The sequence below is a fragment of the Podarcis raffonei genome, chromosome 15 (assembly GCF_027172205.1).
Source record: "Podarcis raffonei isolate rPodRaf1 chromosome 15, rPodRaf1.pri, whole genome shotgun sequence".
NCBI lineage: Eukaryota > Metazoa > Chordata > Lepidosauria > Squamata > Lacertidae > Podarcis > Podarcis raffonei.
The window spans coordinates 17,846,532-17,866,449 of record NC_070616.1 but is presented as its reverse complement, the minus strand read 5'-3'; the positions used below and the strand labels follow the sequence as shown (position 1 = coordinate 17,866,449).

The 19,918-nt window shown below is 42.9% G+C and overlaps 1 protein-coding gene across 8 annotated transcripts in view; it reads left to right on the top strand.

Moving 5' to 3' along the window:
- The window catches only part of ZBTB44 (zinc finger and BTB domain containing 44), a 28,429-nt gene extending 20,778 nt beyond the window's left edge, over window positions 1-7,651 (top strand). For 6 of the 8 annotated variants that reach the window (XM_053366378.1, XM_053366385.1, XM_053366380.1 and 3 more), the window contains 4 exons: window positions 939-1,023; window positions 2,357-2,541; window positions 3,523-3,823; window positions 6,001-7,651. In XM_053366378.1, the coding sequence (XP_053222353.1) occupies window positions 939-1,023; window positions 2,357-2,541; window positions 3,523-3,823; window positions 6,001-6,283 (854 nt within the window). In that variant the 3' untranslated portion in view covers window positions 6,284-7,651. The remainder of the gene's footprint in view (window positions 1-938; window positions 1,024-2,356; window positions 2,542-3,522; window positions 3,824-6,000) is intronic. The other 2 variants (XM_053366383.1, XM_053366384.1) reach the window with 2 other exon arrangements.
- Window positions 7,652-19,918: the final 12,267 nt, after the last annotated feature.

Here is a 19,918-nt window from a genome sequence, read left to right as displayed (position 1 = left end):
AGAATGGTGAACAAGGTCTGGCCAAGAAAAGTAGGCATACACAATTATCAACCTCAGTAATCAATGTCTAAGCATCGTCTTTCCAAAGCCACACTTGCTGTTAACAGTGATGTTCTCCAAGAAGTGTTTTCCGTAAAAGAACATTAAATTACATAATCTCTAATACGATTTAATAAAATTGCTGTTCCTTTTTTCTGTTTTAAATATTTATGATATGCTACAATTATGATTTGGGAGATACAAAGAATTAAATGTAGACTGAGTAAAACAAGTATTTGCCTCTGTGCATAGTAGTGTTCTAAACTTACTGCATAGAAAACAGGTCATTGTGTTTAGGTTGCTTGGGAGCGTATTGTGCACACAACAAATCATGTTTGGGGGGCCACAGAAGAGGGAGCTTGTGAGAAAAATATGTGGACTTCAGAGACTACTTTTTAGTTGGGCACTTGGTCTTCGCATCTTTCTGCATGCATTGCACCATTTAACATGTCAGTTTGATATCCCTCTCAAGGTATTTTCTACTTAAATATGAGTTGATAGATTAATTTACAGCTAAATAAAAAGTATATTTTTTTTATTTTTCAGAAAAATACTTTTAACTTACTCTCTTTCTACAAGTAGGTCCGAAATGAAAGCAAGATAGAAAGCTTAATACAAGTCCAACCATATCAGTACCTAGGGCAAATAAAAATAACAGAACGTGGGTAGGTAGTTCCCAGACCCATGGGCCCTAAATCAAACAGATTGTGATTTTAGTCGGTTATTTTGAGACACACATTCTTATTATTGAACTATTTATTAAGCCATCCTTGCGATCATTGGCTTTTGAAATGTGTAATCGAAGTAGTAAAGTTCTTACGGAGCTGATTATATATCTGGGTGCATACATGCTTCCATTAAACTGAAGATTAATGTGTGTTGTTTCTTTAACTGCCTAGGTTCAATAGATGAAGGGGTCACTGAGGGATTGCCAACACTCCAGAGTACCTCTGGTGGTAACGTTCATGCAGATGATGATGACCGGTACGTACACACACAGTGTGAGAAGTGTTCTGCAGGGCCTAGGATGCTGTGAGACTGCACACATGTATGCAATTTCTGTGCAGAGTAAGATACAGTTCATATCTAATGGATCACATGATTTAGAAAGGCTGTAAATGTTAGTGCTTGATTATGTGCTGAAATGGTTCTGAGGTTGAGATTTTAACTAAAGAAGAGAGGAGGGGCATTGTTGTTGTTATTATTATTATTATTTATTTTTATTATTATTATTTGTATCCTGCCTCTTCTCCAGACTGGGACATAAGGCAGCTTACAGAATTTAAAACAACACAGATAAAATACAAAAAGCTAAAAACATATAAAAGATAATTGTTAAAAAGTTATTAAACTATAATAGAATTAAAGCCATGTTAAAAAAAAACAAATTTATTAAAATACAGATAATAAAAACAGCACGGCACTGTTAAAAGCCTTTCCTTTAAGGAAAAAAAAGTTCCCAAAAGCCTTCCAGAATAAAACAGCCAGTGTAGTAGTAGTTTTGGACCCAGAAGGTCAAATTTCTTTTAGTCAGAAAGCTTGCTGGGTAACCTTGGATCAGTCACCAATTTTCAGCCTAACCTAACTCCCCTGTTACACCATGGAGGAAAGGTGATTGAATACCAAAGTCATAACCAATTGCATGTACTAAATACCATTATCATTGTATCGACAGTTCTTATGCCAATCTTCAACCTTGGTTGAGGCTGACAGGAAAACCTTGAGCTGGGGTATGGGGAAGGAGTGTGCAGTCTCAGAACTATCAGTCTCTTATTGTATAATCGTCTGCTTTTGGTTTTATTTGGTAGTTTATTTTATTTTGTACTGCATTAATTCTATATAAAATCAGTGGGTACAAATTCATAAATAATCTTAACAGCATGGTGAGGTAAGTCACTGCTGTTGTAATTTGTACAAGGCCACCCAAGCAATTCAGATGAGAGGTGGGATTTAAGCCTGGTACTTGGTCCAGACACTGCAGCCGCACTCTTGATTTTACTAACCCATCACAAATGTAACCGGTTTTCTGAAAGGCTTACTTTAGCAATGATTCAGTTGCAAATTCACTGTGACAGTATTTTAATGCAAATTATTCATTTTCATGCATTGACTACCAGCATGCTGTTCATCAGTTTCCATAAGAATTCCACTGCAGCCAAAACAGTCGTTTAGGAGATTGAGGGATTTAATACAGTTTAGCAGAATGAACTTCAGTTTTGCTTCTGAATTTGTTGTTGAGGTTTCGTCGTTGTTTTTATATACATTCATATTTGCGTTTAGGTATTTCACATTTTTCTCCTTGATCTCCCTCTAAAAGAGTGATTGCTTGCCTCTTCAGATTGGAGAATGTCCAGTATCCTTACCAGCTCTATATTGCTCCTTCAACCAGTAGCACAGAGAGACCCAGCCCAAATGGCCCTGATAGACCTTTTCAGTGTCCCACCTGTGGTGTTCGATTCACCCGTATTCAGAACTTAAAACAGCACATGCTCATCCACTCAGGTAAGGACCTTCCACATTGTGCTTCTGAAATGCATTGTTTGATCGCAACCCACATGTGACTTGAAGAGCATGCAACATCTTTTTTCACTCAGCAGCCATATCCTTGCTGGTGCTGGCCCTTGAAAATATTATTAATAATAATAATAAATAATAACAATAGCTAGGCTAACATTCTTCCACATTGGAGCCTTATCGCTAGGAGTTCAAAGCCTTCCTAGGAAAAATAAATTAAAATGATGCACAGAGATGCTTTCATAAGGGTTTGGAGCTGTTAAAACAATAAAACTGAACAACACAATCCTCTGCATGTCTACTCAGAAGTTCCACTGCGTGGGGTTCAATTAAGTTGTTGAGTGCGCAGAACAAGGTCTGCTTATGCAACAGGACTTCTCCCATGTCCTCCCGTGCCCCTTAAATCTACTCTAGGGGGTTAATGGAACAGGTTTAGGAGATATGCAGAGGGGAGAAGTGATTGGAACTTGTCCCCTCTGCACATACCACACATGGAGTTCAGTAGGACTTGCTCCTACCTGGTGTGCATAGGATTGCAACTTCAGAGTGCATTTTCAGTCAACCTGTATAATCAAGAGCAGAGAGGAAAGACTGCTTCGTCTTAACATCTGTCTACCATGAGGAGAAGAGTGCAAAGAATGTTGCACTGTGGCCGACCGAAAGCATTCTTGCAAGCATAACAAAATTACCGAGCATGTGATGCAGGCATTATTGCTTCAACACTGTACATCAGATTTAAGTTATGTATCCTGCAGCTGATTGATATCTAATTGAAAGATTCGTATTCCCAGCTTTTTGAAAAACCACTGCTATTACTTCCAGCCTTTGACAGCTCTTAGAAGCTTCAGAAAGCAGTTTCCATGTTAATAGGTAGAAGCTTCTGCCCTTACAGTCCGTGAAGAATGGAGTTTGCCCCTTATTGGCTTAAGGTGGGGAGAGTCAATTTCCTCCTTCTCTGTCTTCCCACAGGCATTAAACCATTTCAGTGTGACCGTTGTGGGAAAAAGTTCACCCGGGCTTATTCGCTAAAGATGCATCGCCTGAAGCACGAAGGTAAACGCTGTTTCCGGTGCCAGATATGTAGTGCCACTTTCACTTCCTTCGGGGAATATAAACACCACATGCGGGTTTCCCGGCACATTATCCGCAAGCCTCGGATTTACGAGTGCAAAACATGTGGCGCCATGTTCACCAACTCTGGAAATTTAATCGTTCATCTGAGGAGTCTGAACCATGAAGCGTCAGAGCTAGCAAACTACTTCCAGAGCAGGTGAGGTGCACCGCAAAAAACCTATCAGGGAAACATGCCTTTTTTTTAATTCCTGAACCATCTCTTCCTGTGTTTGGGGCAGCCTGTAGTATCTTTTTCCACCGGGTTGCCAGTTTATTGCAATCCGGTGCGCTACTGCATCCTTGTCACCAATAATCTCTATTCTGCTTTTGGGGTTGTAAAAAACTGTATATATTCTATATATCACATAATCAGGGCAGGATGTTGCCTTTAGACTGCCTCACATTAATATTCCCCTCGGTTTACTGACCAGGAGTATCCATGAGGAGGTTAGCAGTGTTGAATAGGGTATTCCCATCTTCTTGCCTTTGTTTTCATAACTGTTTTAACAGCTGCATCCAAATGTGGCTGATCTGGTTTGCAATGTCTAGTTATGTTTCAATACTACTTTTTGACGGGGAATTAATTTCAGCTGACGTGAAATGGATAGCCCTCCCAGTTTCAGAAAGGAAGGGCACCAACCAAAGTTGATTACGCCGGACATTCAGCAAATACTTAAATAAATCTCCCATTGAAAATAATTGAATTGATACGGCTTTATATTGACTGGCTTGTACTTGGTAGGGCACCCTTTAAAGCCTTACCACACAGAAATGTTTGTTACAACCCTTTATTATTTACTTCTAATATCAGTTTTCTCTAATATGTAATTGACCACAAAACAGTAAACTTAAGGAACCTTTTGTTTCAAAACTTTTTTTAATGTATGCCATTTTGGTTTTTGATTTTGTCACAGATCAAAATGCTGGTATGTATTTTTGTTTAACTTTTGTTTTCTTAGAGCCCTTTTATGATTAATTTTCTTGGGTAGCAGATACATTTCAGTGTCTCTTTAAGTTTCCCACTCCCACTTCAAAAAAATTGAATTGTCTAAACCTCCGAATATTATTTTTAAATTTTGAAATCCTAGTCCAACAAAAATATTTTTCATTGGGTTTCACCCGTTAAGGTTTATCCACACTTACCTTTTGCCCTACTCTTTTCAGGCAGAAGCCTGTGCTTTAATGTTGTGTGTTTTGTTTTGTTTTGTTTGCTCCGAGCTTTCCCCATGAAAACCTGCTCTTTAAAGCTGAATCGGAGCAAATGTCAGTTCATGTTTTCTGCATATTTTCAACACTATGAAAAGCGAGTTTTCATGGGAACAACTCCAGAGTAAAAATAGGGTGCTCAGACATGGAGCTTTAAATCATGCCTGGAAAGAGCAGAGGAAAATTAAGTGTGGATAAGCCCTGACTTTGCAATACAAGACCACCCAGTGTCATGGGAGAGTGAAACAATCAGGTTGAGAACTGAGGGTTTCATGCCCGCCATGGCTTTTTCCCTGGCAAAATTCTCCACAATCGCCTTTTCCCCATGCTGCAGCTTCCCCCAGAGTAGAGGCAGCTAGTGTGGTACCCTCCATGTTATGGTTTACAACTCCCATCATCCTCAACTCATGGCCATTGGCCCCAGAGCCCCTAGCTTAGTATAGGGCTATCTCTGCCAGGGACAAGGGTGGGGTGAATACAATTCATGGGCCTGATGCTTGTTTTGTTTTCTGTATTCTTTTATTTAGGTCTGCTTCCTTACTGGTTCCTCTTTTTTCAAAGCAGACAAACACTAAATCTTTTCCCATCTTTTGGGGGCATGATTGCACTTTGATTGTACTGTGTGTTTTTCATATGTCTTGATGGGTGGCCAGCTTTGAACTTATGCCCATATAACGAAATTACCACTGGGGAGTGGGGAGTGGAATACAAAATAGACCTTCTGCTGTAGTTTTGCATGATATCACTGCAATTTGGGGGCAGTTCACAAGTTTCAGCTTAAATGCAGAAAGTTTGTGGGACTGCTGCATGTTGGAATTCTCCATGCTAGCACAGACATTTGAAAAGAAAGCTTTGTGGTAGCATGAAGACAATAACCATGCTAGAGTCACGGGACAAGCTGCTCTAAAGGAGTGACCTAGCATGTTATATAACACAGGTGTCACACAGTACCTTTGAAAGGCATGAGAGCCATAAAATAGAGATTTAGTTCTTAATGGCAGTTTTTCCTGAGGCCATGCTGTGAAGTTAGCTTTATCGTTGCCTTACGACATGCTGTAGCTAGCACAAGCATGTTGAATGTTTCACTAACAAGTAACTGTCTCTCTTAACCTTTGACCTCCCTTCTAGTGATTTCCTAGTACCGGACTACTTAAACCAAGAACAGGAAGAGACCCTTGGCCAGTATGAGCTAGGAGAGCATGGATTTGAAAGCAGCTCCTCTGTCCAAATGCCTGTCATTTCACAGGTTTCATCAACTCAGAATTGTGAAAGCACTTTCCCCTTGGGGCCTCTGGGTGGGTTGGCAGAAAAGGAAGAAGACATGCCAGAGCAGCCAAAGACGACTGCAAGTGCCGACGTGAGCCGGGATGACCCCCCGAAACCAGGGCTCTCGTCTATCACTATTGAATAAGTCCGCAGTTTGGTTTCATTTTTGTCTTTTTGGAAAGTGCCTGTGTTTGGTCTTGTACATTTTAATTTAATTTTCAGAAAAGGGGGGGCGAGAATGTACCCCTTTTTAATTTTGTAAGCTATGCTGTTAAAACCATAAACTGCAAAAGATATTACACTATTCTTCACAGCCAAACGCGCACTTCTGTGGAAACATTTTAAGACTGAAATGCACAGTAAGGTTCTATCAGAACATCACATGCACTTCTAAAGGAAAGCTAAGCACACTCAAACTACATTTGTGGTTTCTCATTCTGCAGTTTAGACCTAATTGTTAATGGATTGCTTCGCTCACCCCATTTTTGCAGGATTTCTGGTGCAGGAAGAAAAATTAATGGTGCTTAAAATGATTAGTTTTGAGTACACACGCACACACACACACACACACAAAAAAGTATGGAAGAGAACAATTTGCCTGCGTTGGTAGACCTTCATGTATTGTTTAGAAGGAATAATTTCGGTCTGTGCTTTTCTTTAAGGCATGCTTACTATACTGTTTCTAAAGCTTACAAGACCTCTGTTTTTAGAAGCGGATGATTGATTGGCTTTGGCAAAGCAAAGGGGAACATGCCTAGGTATGCTCACCTCTGACATGCCACTCCTTTTTAGAAACTGTTCATGCAGATGGCCTTATCTGGATTTCATTCTCCGAAGTGGTACATAAAAAAACTCTGTAGTCAAGAAGTCCTAGTTGTATTAAACACCATGGATAGTATGAATATATGACAAGGAGAGAGTTTACAAAAGGCAAAAGAGCTTTTGTGCATTAATGTACTCTTTTGCAGTTACACATCTATGTATGCACTTCGGTTTTATTATACTGTTTTTAGATAATGCAAGCAATTTATTTTCTTTTAGAGGCCAAGTTTCTAACCCAACAGGGGTTGTTTACAGAAGGCCTATTAGCAATGATAAAATCTTCCTGTTTTAAAACATTTTTATACCCTTGCCAAGCTGGTTTCATAAAAGCCATTACTCTGGCTACATACACAGATCCAGCAAGCAATAATCAGAAAGACTTGCCATTTCATTTCTCCCTGCAAAGTTTATAAAAGGTTGTAAACACATGATAGGGCATTTTCAGGCCGGCAGTTTTTGGGTTTTTTGCCAACATCTTCTGTTGTTGGTAAGGCTTGGAAATTTAATTTGGACTACATTTTTTAATCTGTCTTTCTCATTTGTTTGGTTTTGAGCATCCTGACACATCGAAGCTTCACAATTCACCAAATGTTTTTTTTAAGTGAAATTTATCTGAGGGAGGTACCAATGAAATGAATGTCACATTATCATCAAACTAAGAATATTTTTTTTAAGTGGGGGGCTGATAGGGGGGAAAATAATTGAGTCACTGCAGAGGTTAATTAGCAGGGCTGATACTTTATGCAGCAATAGTTGGAAATCATAGTTTTGAAGAAATTTGATGTTCTACTAATACAAAAAACTAAGGAGGCATCTCTTTGTACAAGTGTTCTGTTAAATAGATTTAGGTTTTTCTTCCCATGATTTTCAAATAGAATAAAAAATCACATTTCCACTATTTTCAGCAAAAGACGCCCCCTCTGAGGCTCTGTCCCTCTTCTCAGGTTGAACCTGAATGAAGTTTGACGGTTCCATCATATAACAAAAATCAACAAAAGAGAATTGTTTGTACCGCAGTTTTAATTAGTCCTCTGGATGCATTGGACTGTCCATTTATTTTATCCCATAAATGCAGGATGAAACTGACTTGAAGTAGCAAATTCCAATAGGTAAATGTTTTGTTTCGTCTTATCACAAATCATATTAAGGCAACGAGTCTAAATGATGCAGGAAGCACATCGGTTGCATGCAAATTCATTACCTGGCAGACCATCCATCAGGTGTGCTTTGCAGTTGTTTAACCTCTTTTCCAGAGGATGGAGGGGGGTCTGCCTACACAGTACATCTTATCTCTATAAGGTCAGTTATGAGTCATAATTCGCAAGTGCAAATTGCACATTTGATATGTGCAAATGTAGAGCAGGTGATCTACATTTAGGAGATGTGAAACTTCATATCAGAAGTAATACTAAGGAAAACACTAAATGAAGAAATTCATAAAAAGTGTGTTCAACCTCAAGTTTATTCTTTCATAAGTAAAATTGAGCATAGTTACTGTTTATGTGAATTACGGGCTACTGTGTTGTGTCACAGTACAAAAAACCCATACCTTGTTGTATTTATTCAGTATTTTTAAATCCCAGCCTAGTAAAGGATCAGTTGAAAGTTCTGTCTTCCACAGAAAGAAACATTTTTGTAATACATAAATGTTTCCTGGTGAAGGAATACCCCCCTCTCCACTGAGCTACCTATCTGTGAAAAAGAGTCCTTGTTTTTGTACCTTGAGATTTGGAAATCTTAACTTGCTGAGTCAGATGTCTGTTAGAAGCATTTAAAATGAAATCACGTAGGTGAATTTGGGGTCTTAACCATGTTGAACTTGAAAACATAACCCCACTTATTTAAATTAAACTTTACTTCCAATTAAAGTGTGCCTAGTTTAAATAAGCTATATGCATAGCATATTTTATTCGGGGGTTGCAAACAGTCAGCCCCATGGGGTATTTATAGGCTTCTTGAAAGTTTGGCCAGTGCTGTGGAGAAATAATTTCCTCCTTCCTCCTGCAGTACCCAAGAGTGACTGGTCTTCATCTATCCATCCCAACCTGGGCTCTCAAAGAGAATGACTCCAGGTTGCTGCCACAGTCTTCTATTTCAAAGAGCTTCAGTGAACTAATCTAAAAGCCACCAGCTGGATGTACAACCCTTCTTAAGGCTTAATAACCTTTGCCCATCCCTGTTTTAAATCCCACTGAGCTTGTGTCTTTTCCATCTTTTCCAAGGCATCATCATAAGAATTGCACTGGGGGAGCTCAATGATGTTTCCAACCCAAGATAATAAAATTGAGTTTCTTTGGTGATGCTTTTGTAGTGTTGGGATTTACAGTTAACAATCCCAAGTTATTCCAGCAGTCGTTCAGTGAGACCTACACATTTGATGTAGCACTCAAAGAATCTGGATATACTGTACAGCCTTTCCATGATTTGTGTGTGAGAGAGATTGTTATCCAGAGGAAAAGCGTCTGTTATCACACACAGAATTTGGAAAGGGCGCAGGTGGGAGTTAGGATCTACACCTGACATTTTCCTCATCTCTCAGAGGTTGCACACTAGTGAGGCTGGTTTCAATGTGCCAACAGGTGAAACCCACAAACACCTATGAAGAGGGTATGTGTACGTGGGAAATGAGACCATGTTCCCCCAAAGTGCAACATGGAACGTCAGTTTCATATAGCAAACCTCTTGTCACCAGCTTAGGGCTCATTTTGCCTTTTATGTATCTTTTGGAAGACCGTTCAGCCTCTTCTCAGACTGACCAATTTTTTTGCTCCCCATTCTAACACAGAACATGGTATCTGTGTCCTTAGTTCTAGTTTTGGCACTTATCCTTGGTCTGAAAAGTGTAAATGTGAAAAAGTGTTGTTTTTAAGCAACCAGTGCCAGTGTAGCAAAATATATGAATATATATATTATATATTTTATAAAATGAAAGTCCCTAGGCCCCAGTTCCCAAAAGAGATTAAAACTGTATTTTTTTAACAATGCATTTGCAAATTTTAAAATAGTGGCTTTGGTCAGATTTTTTGGGGGGAGGGATTGTTACTAATTTTTCTTCACCAGCCTTAAGGTAGAAGATGGCAGAGGGTTAGATCCTGTTCCTCTGCCTTTTTCTTAAAAGTCTGCAGAACGTAGTGCACCAGGAATGGTTTGGATGAGGATCACTATAACAGAGGCAATTTTTGCTCCTAAGTTGCCTTTCTGCAGAAAATAAAGGCTTGCTTTTCTTATCCCAGAACAAACAAACAAAGTTAACAGTCCTTGCCCTATGTTTCTTTAGGAACAAGTGTTTCCTGCTTGGATTCAGGGGTAAACTCTGCCATTCAAGGCTTTTGGGGGTCACATTTGGCTGGGAAGCGGAGTAATATTTGAAATAAATAAATACTAGAGCTCATCATAGAATAAAAGCTGGTAATTTTAAAAAGAAATGATGCAAATATTTTTAAATGCAAGATAACTGGTTTTAAAGCTCTGTGGTGTGTTGTTGTTTTTATTTTAATTTCTCTGTGTGGTATCAAGAGTACTTCAGCGGGTCTCGTGAATCTCTCCCAGGGGCCTGGCCACCTCGATGATGCTCTCCAGCAGCACTCTTGTGACCTCCTTTCTGGACGGGGTTAGAGAGACCTCAGAAGGGTGGTGCAGTTTGGTTTGGTTTGGTTTCGGCTGCCCGCATGCTGCCAGCTTTATTCTGACTTCCACCCCACCCCCCAACGGAAGCTGGAGAGTGCTTCCAGGCCCCACTTTTGCAGTGCTGTCTTGTCTCTGGGCCTTTGTAGAATCCTTAAAGGGGAAGGGAGTAAAGATGGATCTGGGAATGTGAACTGAACTCTCAAGGGGTTCCCCAGCCACTGTGTGTGTGACTCCCTCCCCTTTCTAACTGTGCCAGTCTTCAGTCACCAGCTGCCCATCTCATACAGCTTTTCTCGTCCGTGCCGACCACAGCTAGGCTACTTGGCATGTTTATTGAACTTAATGGAGAAAAAAAATGTTTTTTGGGTTTGGTTTTATTTTTAATGTTGAAATACACTTTGCATTTTATATACTATATCTGGCTATTAGTATTTTTCAGGAACCCATAGTTCTTGGTGGCTATATATATATTTTTGTGACTTTTTGTAAACTAAAGTGCCGTTTCACTGTTACAATCATTTTTAGAGTTCTTGTAATCAATGTGAATATCATGGTTTTTTCAAAATCTGTTCTGAGCCTGTAGTGTTCGCTTTTGTGATTCTCTGTGTGATGTATATATTCTGTATAGTTACCTTGTACTGAAATATTAGCTTGTTTGATATAAGAAGAATATGTATTGGGTACCTTTTTTGCTAGCCTGGTTGTTTAATCTTTAAAAAAAAGTTCAAAAACAAAAAAAATCTCCAGACTGGTCCCATTAATAAGTCAAAATTGAGAGGGAAGAAAAACTAGTTTTGAGTGTCTTTGGATAGAAACATGATAAGATTTTTCATTAAAATATTAATGTTTTATGGAGTAAGCACCTACTTTTGTGTTGTTATTTCTCCATGTCTGTGTGCATGTGATTTTCAGACGCCAGGCGGGATCCAAAGAGCACATTGGCCTTATCGTTTATAAGGGAAATGCTTCCCATGCTCATGAGGAACTTTCTGCGCACATGGACGAAGGCCAGCTTGCAGTCCCGTAGACTAAGTGCTGTAATAGAGAGACTGTCTGGAATGTAAACTACCATCCTAGCTGTGCAAGCTTTCAGGGTGAACAGGAGGTGAAATCATATAGCTAAGGCCTATTTTAAGAACCAAAGTGAGTCATTCTGCTGTACTGGGTTTCATGCATCCTACGCTATCTATGACCTGATACCCTTGCAAACGGGTTTGCAGCCAATAGAACACAATATGTTGTGCTCGGTTCCTGGACTAGATGGGCCCCTGGCCTGATCCAGCAGGGCTCTTAAGTTCTTAAATCAACTTGTGGGAGCAAGCATATAGCCCTCTGCAAGGTTTCTGTCCTTTGGGCTGAAATCTTGCATTCTCTCTAGGGGTGAAAGGCTCCACGCAGTCAGGTGTCATTGGCATTTAAGAGACTACGCCTAGTGACTGGCTTCTGGTTTGCTAAAGAAGGCGGGTAAACAACCTTTAATTGTTGGGGGACCCTCTTCTGTACAATCCAATGCAGTTAGGTGTGAAAACCATTAGTTCCAATACGTATGCAAGAAAGTGCTACAGATGAGTTTGTCAGGCACTTACTTTACACTTAGTGCAACTTGACTTAACATTTTCTCAAGTGATGGTTTGCTAACCAGGAGAGAGAGGGACTAGTTCCTGTCCCTTTCTCAGTTCTTACCCCAGCTGGCTCCCATCAAAGGGAGCTGCTGGAGATTTTACCAGAAGTGTGTTGGACTGTAGCTTTTGGGGTTTTTTAATAGCTTGAGATTTAGTTATGCATTTGGCAAGTCTCAAAGTGGAAGTTGCGCAACATATTAGAAATCTGGAAGGGAGCTGAGCATGTGTGAGAGCTCTTTGTAAGATCCTGTGGATTACCCCACGAGACTATGGGAAAAGCTGAGGGAACTTTTTCAGCCCAAGGGTTACTTTCCTTTCTGGGGGGAGGGGGTCACATGCCAGTGGTGGGTGGGGCCAGAGGAAAAGTGGGAGTGGCAAAGAGATTAACTTTGTACAGTGGACTAGTTTGTACACACCACTTAACTCCATCCAGACATGCAAGAGGCATTGGAGTTCAAGGGCACATCTCAGCAAGGCAAAAACACTCAAGGAAGGTGCAATGGCGGACCAATGGGGGTGTGGCAGAGGGAGGATGCTGAGGGCCAGATAGGGGAACCTGGAGAGCTACATTTGCCTTTCCTTGGCTAGGGAAACATCTGTAGGTAATGGAATTGTGAGTGCTCCTAGGGGATAAGATGCTGTGGAAGATACATGCATCACCTTTTTCACTAGGATGAGCACACCCTTCAGCCAATAGGCTTTCAAATGACAGCTCTGGTTCTCCCCTACTTTGGGAAAGAAATTTGGTTTTTCGGTTCAGGTTCAGTTGGGATTCAAAACAGCTTTAAAATAAAAGCAGACTGGTTTAACTTTGCAGCGGACAGCTTTACATGTTACTGCTTCTGCATCTGAGAAATAGTGTTGTGTTCTACAACCATGTAGGGCATTTCCCCCCTCGCATTGGAAAGCCAAAATCCACAGCAAGAAAACAAACCTTAAAGTCCGAACTGGATTTTCGAGTTCTGCTTCTCCTAACCTTCCATTTTTTTAAGAATCCATTTAAAACTATGCTTACAACAGTGTAAACAAGCTCATGTGTTATGTAAGAAAGTCTAGGGGTGGGGGAGTCGCCATTGCATAATGGGCAACGGAGTATTTTTAAAAGAGCGTCTTCCAAGCATAGACCCCCATCTCCTTCCCCAATTCAGGGGACTTTCCTCCCCTTTACGTAACGTTGGCAAGCTACAGATTTATTTCAGGGCTGACGTGACAGAAATGATAAACAACTTACATAACCACCAGTTGATTGATTTGAAATTAGTACAGTTAAAAGAGCACATGGGGGGGGGCTATGGAGAACCAGTTAACTTTTTAAAAAGAGTGCTTTAAGATTGACATTTCCCCCCACAAATTCACAAAAGGCTGAAGGGTTGTGTCAAATAAATGTTCTAAAGGGGAGGGGGGTTAAAGCCCTATGGGGATGTTCAGAAGCAAATTCATGTTTATGTTATACTTCGGAGAAGCCCAGTGGTGTGATTTAAGAGTTTAAACTTATTTTGGTTCTGGTTTCCTTTGAAAACACTAGGAGAATCTTAAATGTTCTTCGGGAGAGGGGAGTGTTTGTCAGAGATGATACTTTTGTTCTCACCAGACAGCCCTTTGTGGGACTGAGCACTAGGACCGCGTACATTTGGGATGTTTTCAAGGGACACGGGTGGCGCTGTGGGTTAAACCACAGAGCCTAGGGCTTGCCGATCAGAAGGTCGGCGGTTCGAATCCCCGTGACGGGGTGAGCTCCCATTGCTCGGTCCCAGTTCCTGCCAACCTAGCAGTTCAAAAGTATGTCAAAGTGCAAGTAGATAAATAGGTACCACTCCGGCAGGAAGGTAAACGGTGTTTCCGTGCACTGCTCTGGTTCGCCAGAAGCGGCTTAGTCATGCTGGCCACATGACCCCGAAGCTGTACGCCGGCTCCCTCAGCCAATAAAGCAAGATGAGCACCGCAACCCCAGAGTCGGCCACGACTGGACCTAATGGTCAGGGGTACCTTTACCTTTACCTTTACAAGGGTTAGCATTGTTGCAGTTTGTTATTTATTGATTTACTCATTACATTTATATACCACTTTTTCTTGCAAGGAGCTCAAGATGGTGTTCCCCTTCTCCCCAGCTGACCATCACAACAACCCTGTGAGGTGGGTTAGGGTGCCCCCAAGGATCACCCACCAAGTGGGTATCTGCACCCTGGTCTCTTCCAGGTCAAAGTCCAACACTCTCTTAACCACTACACCATTCTGGCTGGAATCAGAGAATTGTAGAGTTGGAAGGGACCTCAAGGGTCATCTGAGACCTGAAGCAACCCCTGATATTTCCCAACAAATGCATCACAAAACAGTAATGAAGCGCCTTCAGATACATGTATTGCCACCTCCCCCTTTCGCTGCCCACGGATGCCTTATATTGATGTGGTGACCTGTGGCTTTTAGCAAATAAATTTGACAGACGGACAGGTGCTGTTTCAGAAAAGCCCACATATGGGAAGTGGACTGAGTTCTCTGTCTGCCTTTGTCTTTGAGTTGGGGCCTGGATTTGATCTTGTGAGCCGGTTTTGCTGCCACTGCAGTTTGCTAGAACGCTGCTTCCTAAACTACAGGCACTCAGGTTGCCAACTGGCTAGATAAAGCAGCCCATCTTACACGCAGAGCTGTTGTGTGTGCAGAAATTGGCAGGTGGGTCTATCCCCCAGCCTGAACATAAGCACCATCAGCTGCTAAAATTGCCGCAGATCTAGCCACTGTCTGTTAAAAGATAGCCATGGAGGCCAGGTTAAAATTTGGCCGCTCCAGCTGATACCTCCGGTTCATTTTTCATTGTCTCCACAATCACTCAGTATTTTGCACGTTAAGTTCTGCCAGTGAGTCATCTGCCCCACTTTGCATGCTCCTCCCCCTGTCCCTGTTGGGACGCGGGTGGCGCTGTGGGTTAAACCACAGAGCCTAGGACTTGCTGATCAGAAGGTCAGCGGTTCGAATCCCTGCGACGGGGTGAGCTCCCGTTGCTCGGTCCCTGCTCCTGCCAACCTAGCAGTTCAAAAGCACGTCGAAGTGCAAGTAGATAAATAGGGACCGCTCCGGCGGGAAGGTAAACGGCGTTTCCGTGCGCCGCTCTGGTTCTCCAGAAGCGGCTTAGTCATGCTGGCCACATGACCCGGAAGCTGTATGCCAGCTCCCTCAGCCAATAAAGCGAAATGAGTCCCGCAACCCCAGAGTCGGCCACGACTGGACCTAATGGTCAGGGGTCCCTTTACCTTTACCCCCTGCCCTCTTTGCTTGGCCTATGAGAAACTAACGTTGCCATACATCTGGGAAAACCCAGACATGTCCTCTTTTGGGGGGCCAACATGCCCATCCAGGTGGATTTTTACATTTTAAAGGACTTGAGTGGCTCTGGCTGCTCTGCACGCTGTGTCTGCTGCCAGCCTGAGCTGTGGAAAAGAGGTGCAGTAGCAGTGGTCCCCCCATGTCCATGCCTACGTGCCTCTTTCCCCAGCTCCGGCTGGCAGTGGCTTGGGCTGCCCTCTTTTTTGCTCTTCCAGATATGGCAGCACTAGAGAAACCCTGCTGCAGACCTGTGTTAAGCTGCAGAGAAACCTGGGCTGGATCTAGACACATCAAAGAAGCATTTCAGTTAAAACACGTAAACTTATACAGGACAGACAGGTAGAGAAAAACAGGACTCCACAGCCCCATCTGGTGGCACAATGTTATATTGCACATAAAGGTAAAGGGACCTCTGACCATTAGGTCCAGTCGTGACCGACTCTGGGGTTGCAGCGCTCATCTTGCTTTATTGGCTGAGGGAGCCGGCGTACAGCTTCCAGGTCATGTGGCCAGCATGACTAAGCCGCTTCTGGCGAACCAGAGCAGTGCACGGAAACGCCGTTTACCTTCCCGCCGGAGCGGTACCTATTTATCTACTTGCACTTTGACGTGCTTTCGAACTGCTAGGTTGGCAGGAGCTGGGACCGAGCAACGAGAGCTCACCCCGTCGTGGGGATTTGAACCGCCAACCTTCTGATCAGCAAGTCCTAGGCTCTGTGGTTTAACCCACAGCGCCACCCACGTCCCTTATATCACACATACAACACATATAAATCGTTTTTTGTTTACCAATCTAGCTGAGTCCCTGCTAAATTACCCTTGATGTGTGTATCTCATGAAATCAAGACTCAAGATTTAGCAGCTGGCTTCTTTCGTCTATAACAAAGCTTCAGAATATTGTCAGTCTTCCCAATTCATTTGTTAGAAACCATTGGTCGGGGCAAAAGTGCAAACACTATAGAAGTACATTTTTGCGTAGGTAGTCCCCAGTACACAGCACACATGACATTTTGTAGGATCCATTGGGCTGTTAAGGAAAGCATAGAGACCTTATATTTAGTGTGTGTATCCCCATCCGCTAGAAAATTAACATCCCCCGCCCCTTACTATCCAAGAAGGAAACTTTGGAAAGCTCCTTTGAGAATTCTATCCCTGGGATAGTTACACAGGGAGCAATGTAATACATAAAGAACAATGTTTTCCACCTCTCTCTGACCACGCATACTTGTATAATAATTTACATCTAAATGTGGGCACAGTTTGGGATCTCAAGAGCTGTAAGTGCCTTCCTTAACACATCAACTGGCAATTATAATAATAAAAGTAATAAGAACTTAAGAAGAGTCTGCTGGAACAAGCCAGTAGCTCAGCTAGTGCTGCTTCCTTTTCTCACAATGACCAACCAACCAGATCCCTGTGGGAAACCTGAGTTCAGCAGCCCTCTGGCCACCTGCAACTCCCATCAACTTGTAGTCAGAGGCATACTGCCTCCACCAGTGGAAAACCATCACAGAACTTCACAAACTAATAAAATGGTGAAAATGGCAAAGTATGGAGAGGACATCTAGCTAACGAAAAGTCCCACAATTTAATACATTGCTTTGCAACTCTACTGGCTCATGTTTTAAAGGTGCAATTAAATAGGCATTTTACAATCAAAATGGGGTGGGAGGGAGAGAGAGATTATATCAGAATACCTAGTTGGTTTTCCAGTCCTTTCCCAATCAATCCCAGCCCCCTCCTTACTTCAAAAAAGAATCATAATAACAAGATATTTTTGTAATGTGTTTTTGTATATTATTCTCAATTTTTCTAACATATGCATTTGGGCACGCTCTGTACTCTGATAGATGTACTTTGGTACGCATTACTTGGCTGGAGAACTGCGCTGCAAAATTCAGAGAGGTGCAAATTTCAAAGGAGGATGCCTGGCTTTCGCTTTGCATATTCTTTCTGAAAGAGCAAAGTAGGTACCTTTGCCTTTAAATGTGAACTGGGTCAAAAGTTTGCCCCATCCCTAATCTAGATTTTCAGAAGCAAAAAAAAAAAAAAAAACCCAACAGGTTTGTTTAAAATATGTATAGCTCTCTCACACAAACGCCTGGCTCTTAATCTGCAGCCAGCTCCATCCTCTTCTTCCTCAGCCTGCCCTGGGCATGGATGAGTTTGTTCTGTTCTGAGACAGCAAAGCAGGCAAAGCCACACGTAAATCATAATGGGGTTATCCCCCCCCCCCACCTTCCCTGGACGCCTTTCTCCCTCCGCCACAATTTTTAATAACAGTTTACTATTCTGTGAGTGCATATAAAGCACATGCCCTGTTCATCTAGCCAAGGAGTTTGAAAGCCTGTCAGCAAGAACAACCATCAGACCCGAGTGGCTGATTTATGCAAGCAGAGATACTTGCGCCAAGTCCTAGCCACATAATGGTTTCGATTCTGCAGACACACACACCCTTCCAATAACTTGGCAAACCTTCCGCAATCACCTTCATCCAAACTTTTGCCTTTTATAGCCTTTGAACAACACTTCTTCATTCTCTCCCTGTCTCGCTCTCTCTCAAAATGCATAAGGTAATAACAATATTACCCAACTATTTCCTGCTTCTTATCTCAGCTGTTTGCAGTTGGGATTTAGTTTGAGAAACAGACAGCCTGGAACACACACGTTTGCAAGACCCATGTTCCCAGTTCATGTTTGAACATGGGAAGTGTGCTGGGCCCAGGGGTAACCCATGCAATGTGGTCCAGGACTGGTCCAGAATCCAAAGGTTCCACTAGGAGTCAGTCTGACAGGGCCAAGGCAGGACATAAGGCAGGAAACCAGGCAAGGACAGGATCTCAGGCAGGATCTAGCATACAGCAATGTTGCTCCCGCAACCTGGGGTGGGGCCCGACAGCCTTTTATCTTTGTCAGGTAGCTGCCAGTCCTGATCCCCCAACGACTCACCTCCCTGTTTCGCCCGAAGGCGAGCACTCCTCCTGCGAGTACTCGGGTCTCTCCGTCTCTCAGACCTTAGTCTCTGCAGCTGGGGAGACGTCAGTGGGTTACTAGACCCAGGGGCCGCCTCAGCCTCCCCTGAACAAACCAGTAGTGGAGCAGCTGTAAGTGATGGCCCAGCTGAAGACAACGAGGTAAGCCCCACATCTGGAGCCAGGACAGGCTCAGGCCCCTGACTTGGCCCAGCTGGTGTTTGTTGCAGGGGAACCTGTGCAGACTGGGACTCTTCAGGATCAGGTCCCAGCCTTGGTTCAGGTAATGCCTGAGGCAAAGGATCTGGTGCAGACTGAGTCCCCTCTGGGTCTGAGTCCGAGCCCAAATCCCAGGCCATCACAGGAAGCCAGTTTTGCAAATCCATTGCAGGGGGTTGGACTAGATGACATATTGGGACAGACACACACACACACTTACTATAGGTAATGTACAGGAACACAGAAAGATGTGACAGTGTCAGATCAACTCCCAAAGCTTTGCAGTTACAGCTCCTGCCTTTGTTGTGGCTTTATTTAAGTTCGTTGGCTTGTTTTGCATTTCTATCCCATCTTTTCCTCCAAGGAGCTCAAGGTGGTATACATTGTTCTCTCCCTACCTATTTCATCCTCACAGTGAGGTAGGTTAGGCTGAGAGGCATTGGCTGGTCTAGGGTCACGCAGGCTGGATGGGGGTTCAAACCCTTGTCTTTCAGGTCCTATTAACCATGTGCATTATCGGACGTACCTTAAGGCAGCAATTTGCTTGTGTGATCTAATTATTACAGCCTTTGGAAAGAGCTCCTCCTCCAGGCTTTGCAAGTGGGAGCCAGGATAGACCCCTGCCCCTGCCTGAGTTCCTTGCTCTTCAAAGGATTCAGGCTACGGTGGTGGCTGATGTTGCCTGAGGGGCAGAATGCAAGGCAGGGAGGCCAACAGTAGGGGGCACCAGAGTCAATGCTCAGGCAGAGCCAAGTGAGTTCTAAAAAGGGCAACAAGGAAACAGGCAGTGTCCTCATCCTGGACCAGTCAAATGTGGGGAGGTAGGCAGATGGGGGCTGGACAATGGGCAGGTTGAGCTTGGCGGGAGAGTGACCCATTTGCCTTAAAAGATCAGCCTCCACTAGGAATAGGGATTGAAAACCTCATTCCTGGGGGCCCAAAGAAAGGAATGCATCCCTCTGGCTGAAAAGGGTTCCTCATCCCTAGACTAGATGGTCCTCCCAACTCTATGATAGTTTCTGCCAACTCTATGGTGATTCTGTGACTTAGGACCAAAGGACAAAGGCATCATTAGGGACCAATTCATAGTCCCCTCCCCAACTTCTAGCAATTGTGGGGGTGTCATTTTCACTGGGAACCCAGAAAGAGAGCAGGGCATTTTAACCCTTTCCTTGACACCAACAGGAGCTTTCCCCCACA